This window comes from Kryptolebias marmoratus, linkage group LG2 (assembly GCF_001649575.2).
Source record: "Kryptolebias marmoratus isolate JLee-2015 linkage group LG2, ASM164957v2, whole genome shotgun sequence".
Taxonomy (NCBI): Eukaryota; Metazoa; Chordata; class Actinopteri; order Cyprinodontiformes; family Rivulidae; genus Kryptolebias; species Kryptolebias marmoratus.
Window position 1 is genome coordinate 31,301,191 of NC_051431.1, and position 24,001 is coordinate 31,325,191.

General features: G+C 39.0%; 1 protein-coding gene across 4 annotated transcripts in view; it reads right to left on the minus strand.

Moving 5' to 3' along the window:
- Window positions 1-24,001, minus strand: part of epha4l (eph receptor A4, like) — a 108,316-nt gene that overhangs the window by 55,426 nt on the left and 28,889 nt on the right. For all 4 annotated transcript variants that reach the window (XM_017438148.3, XM_017438149.3, XM_037973401.1 and 1 more), the window contains exons 4-5: window positions 22,677-22,832; window positions 9,989-10,324 (exon numbers count right to left, since the gene is read on the minus strand). In XM_017438148.3, the coding sequence (XP_017293637.1) occupies window positions 9,989-10,324; window positions 22,677-22,832 (492 nt within the window). The remainder of the gene's footprint in view (window positions 1-9,988; window positions 10,325-22,676; window positions 22,833-24,001) is intronic.

Sequence of the window (24,001 nt, forward strand, 5' to 3'; positions counted from 1 at the left end):
TATATATATATATATATATATATAAAAATTCCCTTCTCACCCTCCGCGGGTGGTCTTTGTTTCATCCTCTGAGCTCGGGTCCTCTACCAGAGGCCTGGGAGCTTGAGGGTTCTGCGCAGTATCTTGGCTGTGCCTAGAACTGCACATTGCTGGACTGAGATGTCTGATGTTGTTCCTGGGATCTGTTGTATATGTGTATATATATATATATATATATATATATATAATTTTTATTTTTTTGTGGAGCAAATCAGTTTGTCTTCATTAAAGCTTCAGTCTGTGATCTTATCTTAAGCTCTCTCTGCTGCAGATGATAATGAGTCCATAATTCAAACACTGGTGCTGGTAAAGGTTAAAGCACAGATAGTAGACTACACTTGTACCCTCTCTCAGGTGTGCCACCACTGCACAAATCAAACCTTTATCTTCAAGGATTATAACAGCATATAACACACACTTAATGTCACAAAGAGGAATGTATAGGAAAGGTGGTGTTGGAAACCGAGGAACTCACGTAAGGAGTGAGTTTTGATCAAGTAGCAAGAAATGGCAGATGGAACCACAGTAGAAAAAAAGGTATATTAAGCTGATTTTCCATTGTCCAATATCAGCATGACTCACTTTGAACCGATACAGTTCTACCTAGTCTTGGTAATTATCCATTTAACTAAGTGTTGCCTTGATGTGGGCGGGTCGTCATAACACAGCCGCCTGAACCTAACCACTAACAGGTAAATAAGTGAAATAAAGTCACAAAACACTTGCCATTTTCTGCCACAATTTCCAAAAATGCTGAGGCCGAGTAAAGGCCAACTTCCCTCTACCGGTCGGAGCCCATAAATAGAGTCCATTTTTTCTATCTCTCTCTGAATTTTGTTGTCACCCAAAAAGGACATAAACTTCTGTGCCTCTTCAAAGTGCCATGGTGTTGGCTTATGTGTTGCTATTTTAATGGATATATAATATACATTTCTAAAAATGTAAATAACAAAAACCAATTTCAATGAAAGAGACACACTCATGATTAATATCGCTCTCTGTCAATCAATGGCCAAAGTCTGCTGACATCAAATTTTCAGCTTGCTTGGCCCTCTTGGAACCTTGGCCGAGGAGGCACCAAGAAGCGGGCTAAAAGTCTGCAGTGAAAAGACTCTGAACCTGTGCTGGGTTGACCCAAGTAGAGTTAAGTCAATTCTTGCATCAGCATAGTTCGTAAAGGAACATAAAACTCTTTTCACACTCATTTCTTCTCAAGAGCGCCACTACCAAAAACATTTTTTTGTAGCATCTGTTCTTAGGGGACACATGGAGTGATTGTTTGACATATGGTCCTCGATGATTACTGTAACCTTATTCGATCCAGGCCATCTGCCTTTTAAAAAATTACAGTGGGATGATTAATGATGGATTTATGACTGAACTAGCTAAGGCTCTATATACAGTCTCATCACTTTGACTGGGGACTCCAGGGTGCCTAACCTTCAAGCTAATGCTAGCAAACCCTTGCTTTTAGTCAAGGATTACGTTTAAACAGGCCTGGAATTCAAGCACCCACCATAGATTGAATTTCAGTAAAGTAACAGGAGGGAGGGATGAGGCAGGAGGACAGAGGGTTTGTGATGAGTGGGGGTCAAAATGGAGATGGAGAGAGATGGGATTGCAAACATCTCTTGGGAAAAGGATTAACCCAAGGTTGTGTCATCCTGTTGGCCTAATGTGTTGTATCTGTTAAACAATTAGATGGCAGCCATTTGTTTCACTTCCAATCAATCTTACCCGGCAGCAAGAGCCAATTTAAGAGCCCTCATAGGGCTGATTGAAGACGCTCTGATTCAGAAAGGAAACATGTTTGAGGTTGTGGGCCTTCATTACCCAAAGACAATCCACACATTCATCTTTCCTCCAATAATGACATATAGCGACATAATCATTTTCTGCTACTGTTGTTGCACTTTTTGTTTTTCCCTCAACTAGTTAACTGCACATTAAGATAAATTAGCTGGATAGATGTCAAAGAAGCAAACTGATAAAAAGTCAGATTTTAAATATTGTGAATTGTGAGCACAAACTATGCACAGATAAACTTGAACAGATAAACGATTCAACTGAGGCTGTATTTTAAGCAGACCAAGCAAGACCAGCTGGCAACTCTTCTGATGAATTTACATATGTGGAGCAAGGCTGTAATTTTTTACTGCCTCCTAAACGTGTGAGCTTCCTAGGCGGTTCCATGATAACATTTAGACCCAATGAATATTCATATCCCATTTCAGAATGGAAAAACAGTTTCACACTCTGACACATGCACTAAGCCCAAACACATACATCAGCAACACAAAGGAGCTCATTAAATAAACAGAAAGACAGAAATTAATGCAGAAAAACATGCACCTAGTTCTATTATGTCACACAGACAGCTAAAGACAAAATCAGGTCACCTATGCATACACTTTAATGACTAAACCTGGCAGGAAAGTATCAATTTTATGTTTGGTTTGTAAAAATATAGAAGGTTGGGAAGCCATTTTTTTGTTTGTTTGTTTGCAAATTGTTTTGAGGTTTAGCCTGTTTGGTTGTTATGTGAATGAGTTTGTCTTTGTGTGCATGTTCGTCGTAAGGATCTGCGCCGCACATGGGGTTTACTTGAGCATTTGCACAAACATGTGGTTGAATGCAATTTGACATTAAAAGACACAGAGGCTGAAACACACATGGCTGCCAAATCGGAGCCTCTTTGACAAATTTTAGTCACTCAATTTTGTAAAGATAGAATAATCAAAGAGGGAGCAGGTTTTTAGAGTGCCCAAAACTAGCTCCTGCATACAAAGTCTGTGCTCCACTCCTGCACCCATACAATCTGTTTCCACCTGCCAAAACGTATGTCCACATGTATGTGTGTGTAGAGTCACACATCAGACTTAGGGACTACGGAAACACCAGATAACTCCCAATCCACAAATTCTTCCTTCCCAGACTCTGCAAAGGGGAGGATTTCACCTAAATTAACTCACCGGTGTTTTAGAAGAAAGAAATCCAGATGGCTCTCTGATCGTATCAAGAGAAGAGAAAGCAGACCCCTTTCGCAGCAGTCTAAAAGAATGCAAAAACAATCACGGTGTGATACCAACCTAAGGATTTACACCCCTTTCTCAGACCTCTAGGCTCCAAAAATGAAATCAAGGTGTCAATTGTACTATTTTGGAAGAACTTTGGAAGAAATCCTGAGAACCAACCCACAAAAGTGGTCTGGTTAACATCAACCAGACCACAGCACCCTGGGTTCCTCTTAGTAGAGTTTGAACTATATTATCAAATGTGGACTAATCTGTTCAAAATAGGTTTCTGGATTGCAAGCCTCATGTTAAAATGTGATATTGTGCTAACATTGTTTGTTTTTTTTCTTCTTTCTAGTTACAAGAGCAACCACAGGTTCTTATTTTAAAAATTACACGAGTCACACGTTTCATCTTTAATGTTTTTATATGTCTATATTTTTTCTGTTTTGCTTTCATTCATTTACATATCAGATGTCATGTGAAAACATAATTAACGTTATTTGGCTGTAATATAGTACATGTGTACGTAAAACCCACGCAGTACCTCCCATCAGGTTACAAGTGTATCAATATATGTTTTACAGTAATAATAACCATGATTCATTGAGTTCTAAAGGATCAACTTCATGTGAGAAGACTTAATTTAATCACTGATCAAGTCTGCTTCCCCTTTTGCTAATTAAATTTAATTTTGAGGCAGAAAAGGAATGCAAAGATCTAATCACATTTAGTTTTCTCCTCTCCCCTTTGTGCCTAAGTGTCAAAACTTCCCCTCAGAGAAGGAGTACTGCTCATTGGCTAAATCACCACCGAAACTCCCGCCTTCTTTTGAGAACCGCGGCTCTAATTGGACAATCGGTGTGCAAAGCCCAACCCCGGCTTTGTTTAAAAGGCCTAGCGAAGCTCTCCGTCTGTCTGCTCTCTGCCCCTCTCGTCTGGTCTCGTCTCTTTTTAACTTTTTCCTCTCTTCGCTTTTGTTTTGTTTTCGTCTTTGTTTTGTTTTTCTGCATTGCTGACTTCATCATATTTTCGTTTTGAACCAAATTTTTGTTGTAAAGAAGTTTTTCAGTTTATTTCCGCGGTCGACATTGACAGTAATTTAGTCAGTTAAATAAGTATTACCTTTATTAAATTCCACTACGTCGTCTTCGTGAGACCAGCCTAACCATCAAACCAGCTTCAAACGGCCATCCGAGGCTCATTCACTTACCTACCAAGCACGAGCTGCACAAGCACGACTGTTGGACCACCGGAACCGGCCGAAGGTTCGACTCAGTTCCTGCTGACAGAAAGTGCCCTGGAGACGACATCTTCTGGTCACCTTCCTCATGCCGTGGCCTAAAAATTCCTAACTGGTAACGAGAGACAGTGGCCAGACGGATCCTTCTCTTGGTAGGATTAAATCTTTGAACTGTTTGCTGGACGGCTTTTGATGGGGCTCCAAGCTGGTCCATAGAGTCAGTCTCACTCAGGTGGTCAAATCCATAATAATAATCATCATTTTCATTACGCAAAGTTAATTTCTCAAACCCCTTCTGCCTCAAAATTTTTACTTCTTTTATTTAATTAGACTTTCTGTTCAACCTTCATGCCATTTCAACCCCTCAGTCAGTATTTGATTACCATATTCAAACGTGCAATAGTTTTATAACCTGCTAAAACTTGTGTTATATTTGTTTTTTCAATAAAAGTCACATAAATAGTGCAAACCGTAATTCAGTGTGTGTGTTTTGATATGATTATGATTTTAATCCTGAAGTCAAGAACTCATGATTTAGGGTAATTAAATATTGAGACTGATCACTAAAAATGATAGATTTATGTAATATGTCCCTCTTTTGAGAGGGTGGTGCCCCGACATATTAATTATAGTTTATGCATTATTAACAATTCAAACGTCTCCATCTCATGTGTGTCAGAGATGGAAACCCCCCCCACACACACACACACACACACACACTTCTAGTGACTTCAGCCCGCCAAGTATTTTGTATGAAGACATAAAAATGTCTCGCTCTAAACTTTTGTTTTCACCCTCTTTTTTTCTCACACATACACTCTAAGTGCATATTAACCTGCCAGGATTTATTTTTAACTGCACCTCTTTCCACTTTTATTTTAAACAAAACACCTTGAGCTGCCTTCAGCACTTCATCCTCTCTAGCCTAAATTGGAACTTTTTTGGGAGGGTGTTGGCTCGGCCATATCTTCGAAAGCACTAATAAATCAATCGTAATAAATGCACAGTTCACAGTGCCTGGATGAGGGAAGGCCATTCAGAGCAAGAGGGACAGCCACAGATGACTGGCTGGATTATTAGCGGCTGAAACCAGAGCATCCAAAGCCCCTAGTGAGCACTAGCAAGATGAAATCCAATCAGTCTGGAGCTATTCACTTTGACACACACACACACAAATTGAATGAGACACACAGATGAAGATAGACATTGTTTGAAAGGAAAATATAGATCAGCTCCATCTATAAGAATGTAAATGCTTTGTGTAACCCATTTCATTACTTTTTAGCTATGCATGCAATCAGGTCACTCTCTCATCCACACACACACACACACACACACAGATAAAGCTTCCAGCTGCAGTTTCAAATCACTAATCTTGGCGAACAGTTGTGAGACATGCAGCAGTGATGAGCCAAAGGCAACATCATCTGTATCTTACAACTTCAAGTCAGGAGATTGGCCTCTAGCAACGTCAGGGGAACACTGCTCTGTGTGTTACTGAGTCTTAACATGAATCTATGTCTGAAAAGTTCATTTGGGAGTATTTTGTGCAATGGTGCATCTGTGTGACCATGCTGACATGCTTTTACACGGCCTTGGTATTGGACTCTAGGGAATGCTCCATTACAGCTTTCACACGTCTGTCTGGCAGGACTTGCAGCTCTCCCATAGGCTGTACATCCATTCATCTCTATCTTCTAGACCCTAGCTAATAAATCAAACCAATGTCCAGGCTCTACTCAAGATATTCACTATTCTCATAAATGGAAATTAGTAATAAAAGAGACACAAAAAACACTAAGCTTACCACCCAAGAGCAGAGCAGTAAAGAGGACCAAGGTAATGATCAGATCTAATCATAGAAAAGAGGACAGCAGTGAAGAGAAAAGACCATGGGTTGTAAAATCCATCCACACGGCAACAGGTTACAAAATGGCTAAATTGCAAAACAACAGGAGACTCAATACATCCTTGGGATATAGGGCTCCTCCTCATAAATATGACTTGAAACAAAAGTCATATTTATGAGTTTGGTTTGCAAGAATAATTAGACACGTGTAGCAAATGGGCAGTTCAATCTTGAGATTAAACTTAACATTTATCAGATGTCAACAACTAAAGGATGAAATCCGTTCATCACAGGGAACTCTTTATCATAATATTTACACCGATTAGCAGGGTTTCCCCCAGAAACCCTGCTAAGCCTGGTGGTAGGTGGCCGACCGCCAGCTGACCGCGATTTCGTAAAAAAAATGCTTAAAGTTGACAGAAAGTTGAAAATATGGCTATTTATTATGTGATATTGTAAGATATTTGTGCCAAATATTTACACAACTACAGTTTTACAAAAAGGCACTTTTGAAATACTTTTTTGAACAAAAATACAATTAAAATAAATACAAATGTTTTAGCACCTAATTTGAATCCTAATTTAAGTCACATTTACAAATAAATTAAATTACCATAAATGAAAAAGTGCAAACAAAGCACCAACACACGTCTCACTTCCAGGCCAATGAATAACAACAGAGAACTCTGAAAAACAGACAGATGCTGTACTGTACTGTGCTTTTTGTGGCACAGGCTGCATGTTGGATCACTACATGGAACAACAAAACAAAACATCTAATGCTGAATTTAACAGCATCATTTTACTGTTAAACAAGGATAAATTAGCAAACCTCATAATAATATTTTCACTTTGTACAACTGGCAGCCAACCAGGCTTATAATACACTAGGGCGGGGGTTGGCAACCCGCGGCTCTAGAGACGCATGCGGCTCTTTGGCGCTGCCCTAGCGGCTCCCTGGAGCTTTTTCAAAAATGTTTGAAAATGGAAAAAGATGGGGAGAGAAATATATTTTTTGTTTTAATATATGCCTCTTTTACACGGACCCTATTTCAGAAGTCCGGCTCTACTCCGCTCTACTCGGCTCGGCTCTATAAAGAATGCCCCTGTTCACACCGGCCAGTTTGGTCTGTAGCAGAGGAACGCCTCCTCATGTTGTGGGGGGCGGGGCCGTGGTGCGGGGGGTGCGCTACCGAAACTTAGCGCAAGTTGTGTAAACAACATAAGCGCTATGGACAACGTTGGCCCTGTGTTGTTGCTTTTTTTTAAACTTATGGGGATTTTCCTGAGACTTCAGGAAGAGAGGCGCAGTGGAAGAAATGCTCTGGATGCTGCGATTGTTGCGCGGAGTAGGACAGCTGTTATCAGCCGGAGATTTCAGGCTTTACAGGCCTTCAGCTGGGGGACAGACGGCAGAAATGTAGCAGGGTAAGCTAACGCTGTTGTTTATAGTCCTACCTTCGCTCTTTATGCTTGCATCTGGTCACACCCACGACCAATGAGTGAACGAAGCAGGGCTGGACCGGCTGGCCCAACTCCGAAGCAGCTACATTAGCTATATTAGCCTATCAGACAGGCTAATATAGTTAATATAGATACATACAGCATGTGTTGCCTTCATTATAAGGTTTATATGAGGCTTTTAATTTTTTGCGGCTCCACACAAATTTGTTTTTTGCTTTTTTGGTCCAATATGGCTCTTTCAACATTTTGGGTTGCTGACCCCTGCACTAGGGGAAACCCTGAATTAGTGAGGAAAGCAAATTTTGTCTTTCAGATTTTATTACAAAAATAAAACAAAAACAAGAAATCAATCAATTATAAACAATAATGATGAAACAACAAAAATAAGACTAACACTAAAAATTTATGAAATATTATCGTGGGGATGCTTTCTTTTATTTCATTTGTCTAATAATGAAATTATATGTAGTGTGTGTGTTTAGCTGTGGCACATTCAGAGTGACACAGAGTGACCATTGTAACTGACAGTTTGTTTATGTCAACGTGACATTGTGTGACCACACAATAGGAAAGGCAGAATGAGCCGTTAGCCATAGGAATATGTATAAACCTTTTTCTGTAAGATAAAAAGGAGCTAACGACATTTGTTATCCCATGTAAAAATGAACATGCAACTCATCCTCATGTCAGCGGGAGATGTGCAGAAGCTTGTGTTTATGTGATTCTCCCTCTCTGGTACCAGATAATAAAGGGTATTTGATTGGTGTGAGTGTGACTGTGAATGTGTCTTTGTCTCTATGTGCACCTGTGATGAATTGGCATCCTTTCTAGGATGTACCCCGCCTCTTGTCCAATGACCGCTGGAGATAGGCACCAGCTCCTCACAACCTGGAACAGGATTAAGCGGGTATCGAAACTAGATGGATGTCCATAACTGGGCAAATCACCTTAATCACTGTTCCCTATGGCTCCCTTCACACAGGGCGATAACCCTGCTACTCTCTTCATGAGCAATATAACCTATAAAACATGGCTGAATAGCAACAAATTAAAAAAAAAAAAAATCCTTCAATTTGAAGGCAGTTATAACGCTACTATGCTATTACTATTTGCCAAATAGGATTTTCCCTGTTTTTTCTTCATCTCGGAGATGCTTTTCTGCACCCTTACCACACTTTATTAGAATGCCCAGGCAAGATTCCAGTATGTTATATGCACGAGAAGAGTATGCCATAATACTGCTATATGTATCACATTTGTACTAGGTTGTTTCAATGACCCTGTCACAATCAGGATCGTAGCCAAGACATGAAGCCAATGTAGCTGTCACGCTCCACTGAAGACATTGCCACCACATTGATAGACCGCTATGACCTTGATATGGAAACTTTGTGAATGCTCAAAACCAATATAAACCAACACACTGTATTATATACGTATGATAGGGAGCTCCCTGTGTTCTTAATAATTGACTAAAGCTGTATTTAGACTCCACAAGAAAAGAAGAAACCTCATCTCGCTCACAAGGTTGTGAGATGATGTTTTTCACATGTACATTTTATACTAAAAGAGAAACTACAAAACATAACTGCTGAGAAGCTATATGCTTTGCATGTGACATGCATGTGACATGCAAAGCATATATTGGTTTGGTTATCCAACAGAAACAACAACACATTGACACATTGACAGCACCGTTGGCAGAGGTAGATGTTTAATCTCAGTTGATGATGAAGGGACACAATGATTGTGTTATCTCTTTTCATAAGTTCTTTGCCATTTGACTATCTGTCTAAGTTTTTCTGTATTTCTTAACAGCTTCGACCAGCTGCTTGCTAGCCAGTTTGTAGAAGCAAAGCAGTTAAAGCAAAATCACAGCATTGAGGTTCAAGTGCTGTTCCGCAAAAACAAACATGCCCACAAAATTCTGACCAATCACACAATATTTGACACATACCCCTGTGAGAAAAAGTTCTGCCAGGACCTTGTGCACAAAATGGACTCTTTTTTTTCTTTCTTTTTTGTCATATAACTATGTCAATGACAGCGGATTTCTCTCTCTCACAGAGTATGAATCAAACATAATACCTGATTTGACATGTTCTAGCTGAGTTTTTTATATTGTAGTGGCGTCATCATCTAGTGTGAAGAGGACCTTGTGAAAAGCTTTTAATTTTCTTTCAAAATGCTCTCTCTGGCAATTGGCTTCTTACAAAAAATTGTATGTGCCAATTTTTGGAAACCAAAATAGTTTATCTTATTTGGTAATAATACTTAGTAGAAACCAAACCAAGCACACCACCTCTAGTTTGCTTCTTCTCTCCCAAATGTAGTCACATGATCTGATATATTCAGTCACTTCAACTCTACTCCTCTTACCAGCTTGGTTGGTGGTGACAGTCACAGACACAGCCTGCTCTGGCCCCGGACTCTGAGGTGAAACGCCATTTACTGCCCACACCTCAAACATGTAATTGGTGTGGGCCTGCAACTCGTTGATGGACACCCTGGTTCCCTTCAGGCTCAGCTGCTGGGGGTTGAAGTGAATGCCATTTCCGCAGGGTTGACACCGGCGACCATCAGGCCCACAGCGTTTACACACAATATTGTAAGACAAATCCTGGCGTCCCCCTGAGCTGCGTGGGGGGCTCCACTCCAGGTTTACAGAAGTCTCGTTGACGTTGGAGATGAGATGGAGAGGTGCTGATGGAGGGCCTACATGGAAGGAGGAATGAGAAAAAAAATTATATTGTTGGCAGTGGTGGGTGGGGTAAAAACAAATGTGCAAAAATGCTAAGCAGGTTAAGAGTAACAATAATATTCACTTGTGACTGAAGAATGGAGCAGACAGAAAGATACTGCAAAAGTAATTACAAGAGTTTCAAATCACAATAATAAAATCATTTGGTCATTGCTTCAAAAAGCTTAAAGTGGTTTTGGCAATTGATTACTTCCAGACTTGTACATCATACACATATATAAATGTGTAATTGACTAGCTTGTCCCTTTAATGGGAGCTATGGCTTCTAAAATTACATTTTAATGTCTTATGGATTACAACATTGGAAGACAAAAATTTCAGCTCAGTTAGTTCAAAATGGGAACTGAAATTCAATAAGCCAGCAGAGCTCTTTTAGATTCATAAGACAAGTGTGGCCACAAAACATTCCAGGGACCTATTTCTCTTACCCAAAACTTAAAGCTGAACTGAAAATTGTTTTGAAGCCAACATCATTTGAAAGAAAATCATAAAATATGCATTGTATATTCTATAACTGGGTAGTTGGAAGGAATTGCCCTTTTCTAGGGGTCTTTCATGATCAACATTGTCAGGCCTTGGGTCAACCACTCAGAGTGGGTCCCTTCCATCAGTAGCTGGTTCATTTGTCCTGCTAGGCGTTCATGGACAGCAGTAGGTGTGGATCATGTCAGGCCCTGACGCACTCCAGCTTTTCAGTCCTGAGATTCTATCTTGGATGTCTGCCAGTGTTATGGTTACTGGTCCTTGCTCTGGGACTAAATAAAATAAATTTTATACATACATATATATGTTAATTTATTTTTAACGTAAACCAACACTATGGGGAGTCACAGAAATGTTTGTGCTTGTTGGCTAACAACAGAATTCAGACAGGGCTTGACTTTATTACAGGCCCCCCACCGGTGGCCCCACAGCGTTTTTGGAAACCTTGGCAGAGAAAGGTGAGTGTTTTGTGGCTTTATTTCCCTTATTTACCTGTTGTTGGTAAGATTTAGGCAGCAACACCACAACAGCCCACTTACTTTGAGGCGATAATCAGCTGTATCCAGGCAGTATAAAATCGAGTTGGGCTGAAGCGAGTCATGCTGAGACAATAGCAAACTAGCTTAAGTTTCAACAAAGTTTGTTTTTAATCATTTTTAGGTTCTGCTCAGATGTGAAAAACTGTATGCTGTGTAGTTTCATAAAAATACAAAGTAAAAGATACAAGTTTTCCATATCATCAGTTACAATTTACATGTGTATTAAGTAATGTCTTTCTCACAATGCTATTAAAGAGCAGTAATTGACCTAACTGCCTTTCTCGGTCTCCCCTGCCTCTGTTTTCTCTGTCTCACTCCACCTCTCTTTATCAAATGAAGCGCATGCAAACAGGCTGGGCGATCGATGCAGGGGGAAAGTAAAAGGCTCGTCAGGACGTTGATGAATAATTTCACAACGGAAATTAATTATCAGTGTTATTTTTGGAGAAGCAGAGTGGCAATGAGGGATTTCACAAAAATACTGAAAGCAGAAGAAACGGTTTTCAGGAAGAAGTGCACTTTTGTACAGCGACTACTGTTTATAGTTATCTTTAATCATATAGTAAGCACTTTTATGAAGAGTGAAGCAGAACAAGTTAGGAACAACTATCAACGTTTAAGCTATCAAGTTTCAAAGCAGCAATAAATTCAAAGCAACTAGAAAACCTCTGAAAAATGTTGAAGGGATCTAATGCAGCTACTGAATGAAATTCCAATGTACAATAACATTGTTTTAAAAAGAACAATTACAATTTGAGATCAGAAGTCCAAGAGGGTTTTTAATTAAAAAAAATTGCAAGTCCTATAGCAGCGAGAGACACAGTATGTGAAATTAGACAAAATACCTTCAACTGCATGTATAAACTGTAGAGAAAATTTAAAGACTTTGGAAAAAAGAAAGGTTGTTTAGAAAGATTTTAAAGTTTAGACAACTCAAAAGTTGGTGTTTGACATGATCACATTCTAAATGAATAATTCAGTAGAAAAATGTCCCCAAATCATAAAACTTCAATTGCAATTGTAAACAAACAAACAAACAAAATAACTAAATTATGAACGTGTCAGTTTAGTGATGTAAAGTCAAATCTTCTGTGACCCTTTCTACTGTGAAGTATGTCTGAGCTGTTGAGCTCCAATAAGGGGTGGGTTTTCTCACTGGTTTAGCTAAAATCCCATAATCAGTTTTGTTTTTTTGAGAATTCTGTCTACATTGTACAATATACTGTCATCAAAAGTCATAGTGTACTATTCACAATTAAGCCATACATTCTGATGTACATTTTGTACAAGTTTTCCTGAAGCTGCAGCAAGATTAGTGAATTGAAAATTGTAAAGGAAACAGAAGAATAATGGAGAAATAGTCATACGGATGTCTCCTTGCTAATAACCCTTATTAGCCTTCAAGAGAAGTTTTTTTAATCACATATATTATTGTTTAGATGTAAAACCATAAAGAGTCCATAACCTACAATCTACTAACCCTTGTGCTGCTTTTAGCTACTTTTAGATTTTATCTAGACTTTTACTGCTTTTAGCTATCCTTTTGGTGGTTTTTTTTTAGCATTTATTTAACCTTTTGCTACTTTTAGCTTTCAGCTACATTTTTGCTACTTTGGCTTTTACCTAGCCTTCTCCTTCTTTTTAGCTAATGTTTTGCTGCTTTTACTTATTTTATTTTATTTCATCATATTCTTTTAATCTCCAGTGGGGTAATTCATTCTCTGCATGTCTCCCATCCTACATGTGAACACAGATGGAGCAGAGGGTTACCATTTGAGCAGCTGGAGGGTTAAGGGCCCACAGTGGGGCTAATGAGGCCATTAAAGGGGACCAATTCTGCTTCCTTGAACAAGTCAGGACAGGTCTGTGGTCTATACAAAACATGTTCATTACATTTAATACACAAAATCATTCTCAGATATTGAGATTTCACCTGATCAGTTCTGCCTGTTCTGAGCTCATTTCAGAATGAGCAGTTTTAGAGCTATGTCACTTTTATGCAAATTAGCTGCTGTTGGCCACGCCCCCCAACTCAGTGCCCCGTCTCAAAACATAAAAACTCACTGAAGGATTAAACGCTGTGGATCTGGTGCACATTTGTATTGGTTTGAATTCACAAATAAAAAAAAAATACAAAGACAAAAAAGAAGAAAAAAAATAAGGCCAGGATCAGATGCCTTCTCCTCCTCCGAACCCAAAACGTGTCCAGACGGCCAGCTGGTACAAATCAGTTTTATTTTTTTATGTTTTCCACCTTTTCTCTTTTATTAACATAGTTGTAATGTTAGTTTAGACAAACCTGCTGGGACTTTACAGAGACCTGTTTCTGGGACAGGTGAGCTGTTCAAAATACAGCTTTCTTTGGTAATATCGCGGGGACACTGCTATCAAAAATAAAATGAGGCCATGCAGCTCTGTTCTCCGTGACTGGGAGAACATGCACATGTTGCAGCCGACAACAAAACATTTTCCTTTTCCAGCAGACATTGTTCAGAGGTAAAACCAGCAGAACAAACATGACGGTCTTCTTGTAATGAAGTGGGCGGAGCTCCACTTGGGTTGCTTGGTGAGGGGCTGGGCTCAGCATAGGGTTGCTAGGTAACGCTGATTGTGACGCAGCAATCCTGAGGTTTTTGTAACAGGTTGTTTTGCAGACACCAGAAAACATTTGCTTATTGCCAAAAAATGCCTGGGTGTTTTTGTTTTTTTGTTTTTTTTGTTTTTTTTTTTTGCACTTGGACTGTTTCTAGAAGCAGTAGATACCCAAATGGAAGAACAAAAACATGCAGAAAGAAAACTTTGCATAATAGGTCCCCTTTAAGAGTGCCAAACAAAGCCGGTAGGAGAAATTTCACTCTTGGAAGCAAAATATTTTGCTAGTATTTTGATCATTTTTATCTTTTATCTGGCTTTTTACTACTTTTAGCTCCTAGCCACTGTTTTGCTATTTGTTTAACTTTTAGCTAGCCATTTGCTTCTTTTAGCTTTTAGCAAGTGTTTTATGACTTTAAGCTAGTTGTTTTAAGCTAACGCTTTGCTGTTTCAGCATTCTGATTCTTTTAGCTTTTACAACTCAGTTTCAGTAAAATTCAACAAAGTCACTGAGAACTCTGAAGCACTCTGAAGGTGCAGCAGTACCTGTTGTACTTGAGTGGACATGGGAGCGAACACTTCTACAACCTGACTCGAAAACTTTGCTGTCTTCACAGAAGAAATCCAGAGGGAGAACTTTCAAAATTTTCTACTTAAAATAGAGATTTGTTTTTTTTTTATGTTTTCTTTATGGAATTAACATGTTCTCCGAATTTCATTTCTTTCTGTTCTTTTTCTCCTTTGCTTCTGCGTCCTTTTCATCTTCAGTCTGTGTTTCTCAGTTTTACTCCAACAACATTGTGCATCTTTCCTTTCTGTGACCTCCATCCTCCTCTCTCTCCTTGTCACCCTGTCGACCCTCACTTGTTCTGTTTCTCCTTAACAATAATTGTCAGCCAAGTGCTGTGCAGGGCCAAGCGGGAGAGCCGGCTAAATTGGCCAGAGCATCGCTCTGCTATTACCATCTGGCTGGGGTTCATTCAATGCCCCCCTTGAGTCCTTCCAGCTTTGCTTTTATTCCTCCCTCTAGTCCTCCTTCTTCCCCCACAAAACCACCACTAACAAAGCAGAGGAAAAAACTGTGAAACACATCAAGGTTTGACATGAACCCTAAACTGCAGGAAAAAAACCTTCCATCTAACCTGAACACAGAAGAAAAGAGCTCCTCTGAGTGGCTGTCACTGGTCCTCATTACTGTTCTGCAGTGTGTCCTTACATGTGTATTATTGTTTTTTACTCAAATATATAACTAATAAATCACTCTCTTTGATTCAAATACATGTTATGTAGATGTCACCTTACAAAACTAGTTCAAAGAAAATACAACTTTTCTCTGGACCCCTGAAAGTAAGAAAATCTTGCCACAACTTAAAAAAGAAGAAAAACAAAGCAGAGCTACAAACATGCAATCATCAGGAGAAAAAGGAGATCCATGTAAAGGCCTAAGAAAGGAATGAAAACCACCTACCAAGTATCATGCCAGAGTTTGAAACAAAGTTGAGAAGGGACAGAGTTGTAGCAGTTTTGTCAAATCTTGTGAATATTATTTTGCACGATTTCATGCAATATTGCAAGATCTTGGGTTGTATATGTCTTAGTATATGTGTCCTCAGCTTAATATCTGTAAAACTGATTATGTTATAGCCATTTTTGTGTTTTTTAAATTAGCTGTGTGGCAGCCATCTTGAATTGGATTAACTCCAAAAGTTAATCAGCCACAGATGTATAACCAATGATTATATTCTGATAGTTTCATTACAATCTGTCCATTGGCTCATGGGATATGGTATTTTGCTAACAGACAGTGTTGACTGTAATAGATAATGCCTAAGATTTAAGCAAAGACGTCCTATAATATGTGGCACTTGAAAAATGTGTTGGGGAAGATTCTTATCTACAAGACTAAATTCTAACTCCAAAAAAAAATTAAAGCTGCAAGCAGCATTGGCGGCCCTCGCAGCTCAGCGCCGCTCCGGCCTTGCGACCGCGGGAGCTCTTGCGACCGCCGTCTACGCTCTCGCGCCTTTCCTGCACCGTCCACTAGGTGGCGTTTTCAGCAAAAGTCCCAAAATGCCTTCAGTCAGGATCAGTACCAGGTACCAGGGTTGCCACAGTGAGTTATCCTCCTCCATCTAACTCTGTCTTCTGCGTCCTCATCCTTACTCCAACTACCTCCATGTCCTCTCTAACTGCATCCATACATCTCCTCTTTGTCTTTTTCCTGGCAGCTGCATCTCTAACCACAGACATAAATATGTAGATGACTCATTATGTGCTGGAGCCCATATTCCGTCGGCCCATATTGGAAGGGTCTCACCTCACTATAGGCAGCATAAGAACCAATGGTAGTAAATGCAGAGCAAGCAACTATGCTGGTATTTTGTGCAGCCTATGGTTGCAATAACCGGTGCTGTATTGAAACAGTCCCTCCAGGATTTCACGGGCATTTTTTGTGATTGTTGCGGGCTAAAATGCCTGATTTCACGGGGCATTTTCCTAAAAGTTGAGATGAAAAGTTGCAATTTATTTTTACTAAAATCAATAAAAAACCATAACTTTTAATATGTAAATATTAAAAAATACAAAAATACTTCCTAGTTTTGTAAGATAATTCCCAACAAACATTGACATTCTCAAAAGGTGCTTTATTTGAGAACTTTGATAGCTTCTAAACTGACATTCATGAGCATTTCTGGATTGTCCCTCGTCTGCAGTGGTGACGAGGTGGGCTCGTAGGTTGGTGGTATTTCCCGAGTATTTAACATTTGTGTGAAAAGCTTGCAGACCGCCAGAGTTTTTTCCAAAAAGTTGCTTTCCTTCTTCTTTTTGAAGCCAAAGTGCTCCCACACATCTGCTTTTAAGCAAGAAGGTGCTGGAGTGATGTTTGCCGACACTACATTGAATCTCCTCGCTGGAACTTCTTCTGTGTAAATCAAGTATATAAGTGGGTAACTTGGTAAAAAAATGCTCTACAGAGATACTAGTGGCTGGATGACCTAATTGCTCTGCCTGCAAAGTGAACGGAGGGAGGGGTGGGCAGTGAGAAGAGTGACAATTAGAACAGGAGGAATTTGAGTAGGATTTATTGTATCAATGTATCAATACTTGCAGATGAAAAACTTTCTGAGGAAAAAAAAAAAAGATAAATATTGTAGAATCATAAAATTACACAGCACTAGTGTAGATCACGTGGGATTACCAGTAGCTATCAATAAGACTGAACAATAATTTTTGTTATTTGACCATTTATTATATTATGTTATCGTAGCTAACGTTATTTGGTAAACAACAAAATGCTAACAGGAGGAACTGGTCCTCCTCTCTCATTAGCTCTGTCTGGGGTTTTTCTTCACATTTTGAAGGTTTCCCAGTAACAGATTTAAGGAGGCAATGAGAAGCTGCAGTAAGAAGGGAGGGTTTTGTTGCTACAGTCGTCTCAGCTCTGTAGTGAACATTTCAAACCAGAGGACTTTAACAGGACCAGCTTAGAGATGCTGTGACCCCATCTGTCTTCAGCTTCCCATCTNCATGTGTAAAACTAACATTAATATCACACTTTGTTAAACCTGTTTTTACCTGTTAGTTCTTTCTGCATGATTAGGAATTAATGATGTATTGTGTATTACAATACACTGTGGGATACTGAAACCTTTATAAGTTGTTTTTAATTTAATTGTTTTTAACTATTATGTGTCTTATATTTTAGGAACACAGAAACCTGAAGGAAAGCTGCAGAGAGCTTCCAGTGGACCTTTCTCTCCCTGACAGTGAACCTCAGCTCTCCAGCCCCAGTTAAAGCAGGGCAGTGTGAGGCCCTGGAATGACCTGGAGTTTTTAAACATTACTTTTCCAGGCCTTTAAAAAACTGCATGTGTGTGTGCATACACAGCACACAAAAATATAAAGAAATTATTGATGTGGTGTATGAAGGCTCAGGATTGTGTGTGTATGTGTGTTCATACACAACACAGATAAATATAAAGAAATTATTGATGTGTCGTGTATCATAACTATATCTCTGCTGTTTGTAACAAACTAAACTATGTGAAAATTGAGTAAAAATTCGAGGAATGGATTATTTTAGTAGGACATACAGCTTCCTCGGTACAAATAAATGCACTGATGGGCACATGAGGGACCCATCCAAGATGTCGGCCGCGCTGAAACGTCAGCTTCAATAGGCAATGCCAGTCTTTGAGAGGTCTATATATATGTAATATATATTATGTCTATGTCTCTAACATCCTTCTACCAATATACCCAATGTCCCTCGTCTGTACATGTCCAAACCTTCTCATTCTGGCCTCTCTAACGTTATCTCCCAGTTGTTCAACCAGTGGTGTACCTCTGAGGAGCTCATTTCTAATTCTATACGTCCTTGTCACTCCCAAGGATAGGGGTGTCGAACTTCAGGCCTCGAGAGCCGCTGTCCTGGGAGTTTTAGGTTTTTCTCCTCCAACATACCTGATTCAAATGGTTTAATTACCTCTTCACCAAATCATCAAGTTCTCTAAGAGCATGGAAACAAGTCACCCATTTAAACCAGGTGTTTTAAAGCAAGAACACATCTAAAACATGCAGGAGCGCGGCCCCCGAGGAATGGAGTTTGATACCCTTGCCCTAAGAGAACCTCTCCATCTTCATTTCTGCCACTTACAGTTCTGTCTCCTGTCTTTTTGTCAGTACCAATGTGTCCAAACCATACGACATAGCTGCTCTCTCCACTGTCTTGTAAACTTGCTTTGACCTTTACCGCCACCCTTTTGTCACAAATCACTCCTGAAACTTTTCTCCATCCACTCCATCCTGCCTGGACTCCAAGTTCTCTTCCACCTGTTTCCTGTTCTCACCACAGATCACAATGTAACCTGCAAACATCATAGTCCACGAGGATTCCTGCCTGTCCTCATCTGTTAGTCTGTCCATCACCAGAGCAAACAAGAAGCTCAGAGCCGATCCTTGATGCAGTCCCACCTCCACATTGAAGCTATCTGTCACTCCTACAGGACACCTCACCACTGTCCTGCTGTCCTCAGACATGTCCTGCTGTCCTCAGACATGTCCTGCTGTCCTCATACCTGTCCTGCTGTCCTCATACCTGTCCTGCTGTCCTCATCTCTGTCCTGCTGTCCTCATACATGTCCTGATGTCCTCATACATGTCCTGCTGTCCTCATACATGTCCTGCACCAGTCTAACATACTTCTCTGCCACTACAGAGTTCCTCATAGAACACCACAGCTCCTCCTTTAGCACCATGTCATATGCTTTTTTTAAATCCACAAAAACAAAAAGTTCTTTCTGACCCTCTCTGTGTCAGGTGCAGTGGAGAATGAGGCAAACCCAGGGCGCACGCAGATTTATAGTTTCCAGAAAAGAAACTAATTTATTAAAATAAAAACAAAACAAAGGCTGAAGTGGCAGCAAACCTAAACATAACAAACCAAACACGAGCAAACATGAGAGGCAAGAAAAAAAGAGAATTTAAAATTACATTGAATAATTGAGTCAAAAATCTCACTGCCATCAAATGTATCACCCATTACTGGCTTATAAGAAGAACAATCACAGCAAAGAAGAAATCAGTGCTGAAACACATATACAATTGTATAATAATGGAATTACACATCCAGCATTAATAATCATTGTGCTTTGCAAAATTGTAAGGCTTGTCTACAGAAAAAATTGTCAGTTATCCTCACACACAAACAAACACACGGATCATGCACCCCAATTACCAGAGATGCTAGCTCATTCCCAGCACGACCTTCAGCAAGGCAAACTGAAAGATGATTTGTAAATTTATTTTTATTTTTTCATTTGCTCCATTTGCAACCCTGACTGGATTTTAAAAGAAAGAGAAAAGGTATGAAAACAAAACCCTTGTTGATGTTTTGTGAGTGACAGTTGTAATTACAAAGCTCTAGCTTGTAAAACGGGAGGTAAGGGAAAAAAACTGTCTCAACAGACAAGGTGAAAGTTCAAATATCAAATGTTGGCTGGCTAACGAGGGATGCAGAGGTCAGCATGAGAGCTGGCGCTATTGCTTAGGTCCTATCGGTGGTGTAAGGAATGCAGCAGAGGTGGCAAAACTGGGTCTTATGAAATCAGCCAAGTAATGAGCTTCGACAGCTGTTGCTTGTAGACACATCAGGACTTAGACGCCTTCTGGTCACTTTGGTGTGATTTCTGAATGGACCAAGGCGGAAAGGGGGGGGTCAAATCCAACCCACCACTGATGCGCCTCTATGCTGTGAAGGTAGGTCCCTACACAGCCGAACAGTCGCCATGTAAAAAGATGTGATTGGGATTAAACAACAACAAACAGTTTTTTACTGAGGTAAGATCAATGATGACACGCAGCAACTTTGCATTAAGTTTAGAAAAACAACTAACCACAAAGAGGATTGCTAAAGTTACATTGTCATGTTTTGAAAACACTACAAGAAAGATGTCTATCACACATTTAATTCATTGCAATCCAAGTCAACACATCACAATTCTGATTTACGCTTCTTTTAGTTTCGTGATGCTTGCTTCATTTCTGAAAGCTTACATTTGTGAATTTTGAATGGCCAGAGGTTGAATAAAAATGGATTGGTCTGTGAGGCCACAGACGCAGAATTGTTTTGTAAACGATCCTAATGAGGATGACCTCCCAACTTATCCATTAGAAGATTAATGCAGTGAGTACTAAGACCCAACAGTGAAATAATTTATTTATTCATTTACAAAAAAACCAAGTTGAATTAAATCAGTAGTCCTTGAAGGAATGGATATCACCTATCGCCATGCATGAAAAAGTTTCAAACAAAAATCTTGCTTGGTTTGTTAGAGCTCAAAATATGAGGAAGAATGTCAGCTACTGCAGCACCAAATCTTTGCTCAATATTTGTAAAGTTATAGCCATTTTGGAGTTTTCTATGTTAGCTGTGTATCTGGCAGCCATCTTGTATCAGAATGACTCCAAAAGGTTTGTAGTTTTTTAAAAACTAAACACGAGTTTAGTTTTTAAATTAAACTGTTTAACAAAAAAATTAAGCAGATTATTATAATTAATACATTTTGTTTTAGTTGTCTCTAAAGATGACTTTCTAAAATTTACCTCAAAATCCTTCTAGTGATTCAGGAGAAGTTTTGCTAACACACAGACAATCAGAGTTGACCTAAAGGCAGATATATTTCAAAACATCCACACTTGTATTTTTGGATGCAAAGGTCTATGCATTACGATGTGAGAAGTTGTACAGCTAAATATTTACTTGTAACAAATAGTCACATAGATGTAATATCAATTTGAGCTTGTGAGTAAAATTGTCACCTGTGAAAAAAATTCCACAAAAACAAGATTGGAGAAGTTGTGTTCACTGACCTGTAGTTGTAGTGAGGAAGCTGACTCATGTAAACACTAATGTCATTTGTAATTTAGTTTTCTACAACTTTACATTCAGAGCTTGTCCCTGCTGATGAATTTTCAGCAGGGACTTTAGATGGGAGTGATTCATTAACAGCATCTGCATTCTGGTATTTTTTCACTTTTCTTTCTGTTACAGGAAGCTGAATGGCCAGGACTTTTTGGTGTGAAAAACAACATGCTGTAAAGTTGACTCTTACAAAAGGAAGCATACAACCTTTTGAAAAGGTTTCAACAGAAATCCAGGTTTAAATCATTATAAAGTGCTGTGATAAAAAATTAGGACATTTGCCACCTAAAGATTGGTTAAAAGATGATCTTTCTTTGTGGGTATGAACTTACAGATCCATCAGAAAAAGTCTTTTCAGGATAGATGGATGAGACTTGGTTACAGCTGAGCAAATTCTAGCTTTTTGAAAAGCTGAATAATAAATAAATTGGTTATTTTAAACCTAAATGCTTCAAATCTACATTAAAGTAGAAGGCATTTTTTGTGTGATTATTCAAATATTTGACCCATTGTTGGTGTTCTACCAAATCTGGAAGAGTTTTATATGTTTTAGTCTTCCTTTTATATTTGTGTGGAAAAGGTTTAACAATATAAAAGCTGTTGTGCTAAAAATATTTCACAACAGAGGAATATTTATGATTTTGCCTAAATACAAGAAATATCAGTAATGAACAATAACGTGGATTGAAGGAGAGTCCAACTGACTGAATTATTCTGGTGAGCAATAAATCCACAGAAATTCGACAGAATAAAAGCCAGTGATGACCTAAAGAACTTAGCAGATGTTATAGTAAATAGTATACTCAAATGTGAACATAAAACATGAACTGTTTGATTATTTAGGGAATAAGGACTTTAACGGTTTTTACCTTGCTTAGTGATATTTACCATTTTTTGTGCATCACAATCTTCCTCTTCTATCACAATTTATTTATTCTTTGCCTTTTTCTCACCTTTTTCCCCACTTGCCTGAAATATTTAGCTTCAGTTGTTCCCAATTGTCCCTGCTCATTTGGTGTTTTTTAGGTGGAAGACGAAATCTGAGGTGTAACAGTTGATACCCTCATTATTTCTATGATATCACTATGACTTATCACTATGTCCCACCTAGAGTCAAAAGGCATCTAATAAACCAGCATCTGACTGCTTTGTGTTTCCTATAACAGTGAAAGGCTTCTGCCACATATGAGCAAGATATTGTTAGCTGACCTGTTTAGGTGGTATTATGACTGTGAATTCCTACAGTATGTAGTGTGTGGATGTACTTACAAGTACAAGGCATGGATGCTGGGTCTGTCTCAGACCGAAAATATCCCTTATCGCAGGCACAGGATGTTGATCCCTCCCTGACGGAGTAACTGTGGAGTGGACACTTGGAACAAGAGCCATCGGTGGCCAAAGCACGGTAGTAACCAATCTTACAGGCTAAAAGATAAGAACACAGAGAAAAGCAGATTTTGTTAATTGTGAAGCTCATCAAAATCCAGGAAAATTTGCCTTTTTCTTTCAGAAAAGTAAGTTTTGATTGGACAATTTCAAAAACACAGCAAGAAATTGAAACAGCTTGATCTAACTTTTGTGCAAGGTAAAAAGTCAAGAACATTACGCACAAATCATGGTTCTACTATCAATAAAGCAACAGAGCAGGACTAAAAGTGCTTCTGACAAAAAATGAGAGGCTCAAATAACTAACAACATTAAGCTAAACTCTTGTAAAATTGCAAGATGCAATGAAACAAGAATCTATGCCCATTGGCGAAGCCAGACACACTGATCACACAGGGAAACAGAATTATTAGTGCTGGTGTAGATTCTCAGTCATCCAGGCCATGGTAAATTCAAAAAAAAGTTAAAAAACAAAAACAACTGGACTTCTATTCTGTAGCTGAAGACGTTTCGCTTCTCATCCGAGGAGCTTTCTCAATTCAGAAATAGAGAGTGTGGAGTTGAGCTTTTAAAGCTGAGATGTGATGTAAGCTGGATTGCTTGCAAATTGTTCTCACTCTCCTAACAATTATTAGAATTATTAGTGTCCGCTACAATATCCCATAAAGATGTTTGATGTGTTCACTCTATGGGGACAATAATGGTGAGTAATAAATAAATAAATACAAGTTTACAAGCAGAAAAAACTCCACTAAATCAAACAAAAATATTAATAAAAATATTTGTTGTGATGTCTCTCTACAATAAATGATCAAACAAGGTCTTAAATATTATACAAATATTAATGTTTTCATTTACCGAAAATATAAACTGTTTTGGTTTGAGTAATATAAAAATAATAATAATACAACTGCCTGTCTGGGGATAAAACCCAGAAGTCCCATATGGCAGGTGGATGGGCTCACCACTATACCAACAAGGGGTATAATGCACACTGCTCACTGGAAGCTAATTGGGGCCCTCCATGCAGTGCATCTATTACTCTACACCGAATAAGGTGTCTCTTTATTTATTCTTATTCCGTTACCCTTAATGCAGCCCGAACTGGGCAAAGAACCCCCACAAATTTTATATCAGAACGACCGGCTCGGTCTCGGCATGAGGGCTACTATTTGTATTCGCGTGTCGTGTTACTATGGCGACGTAAT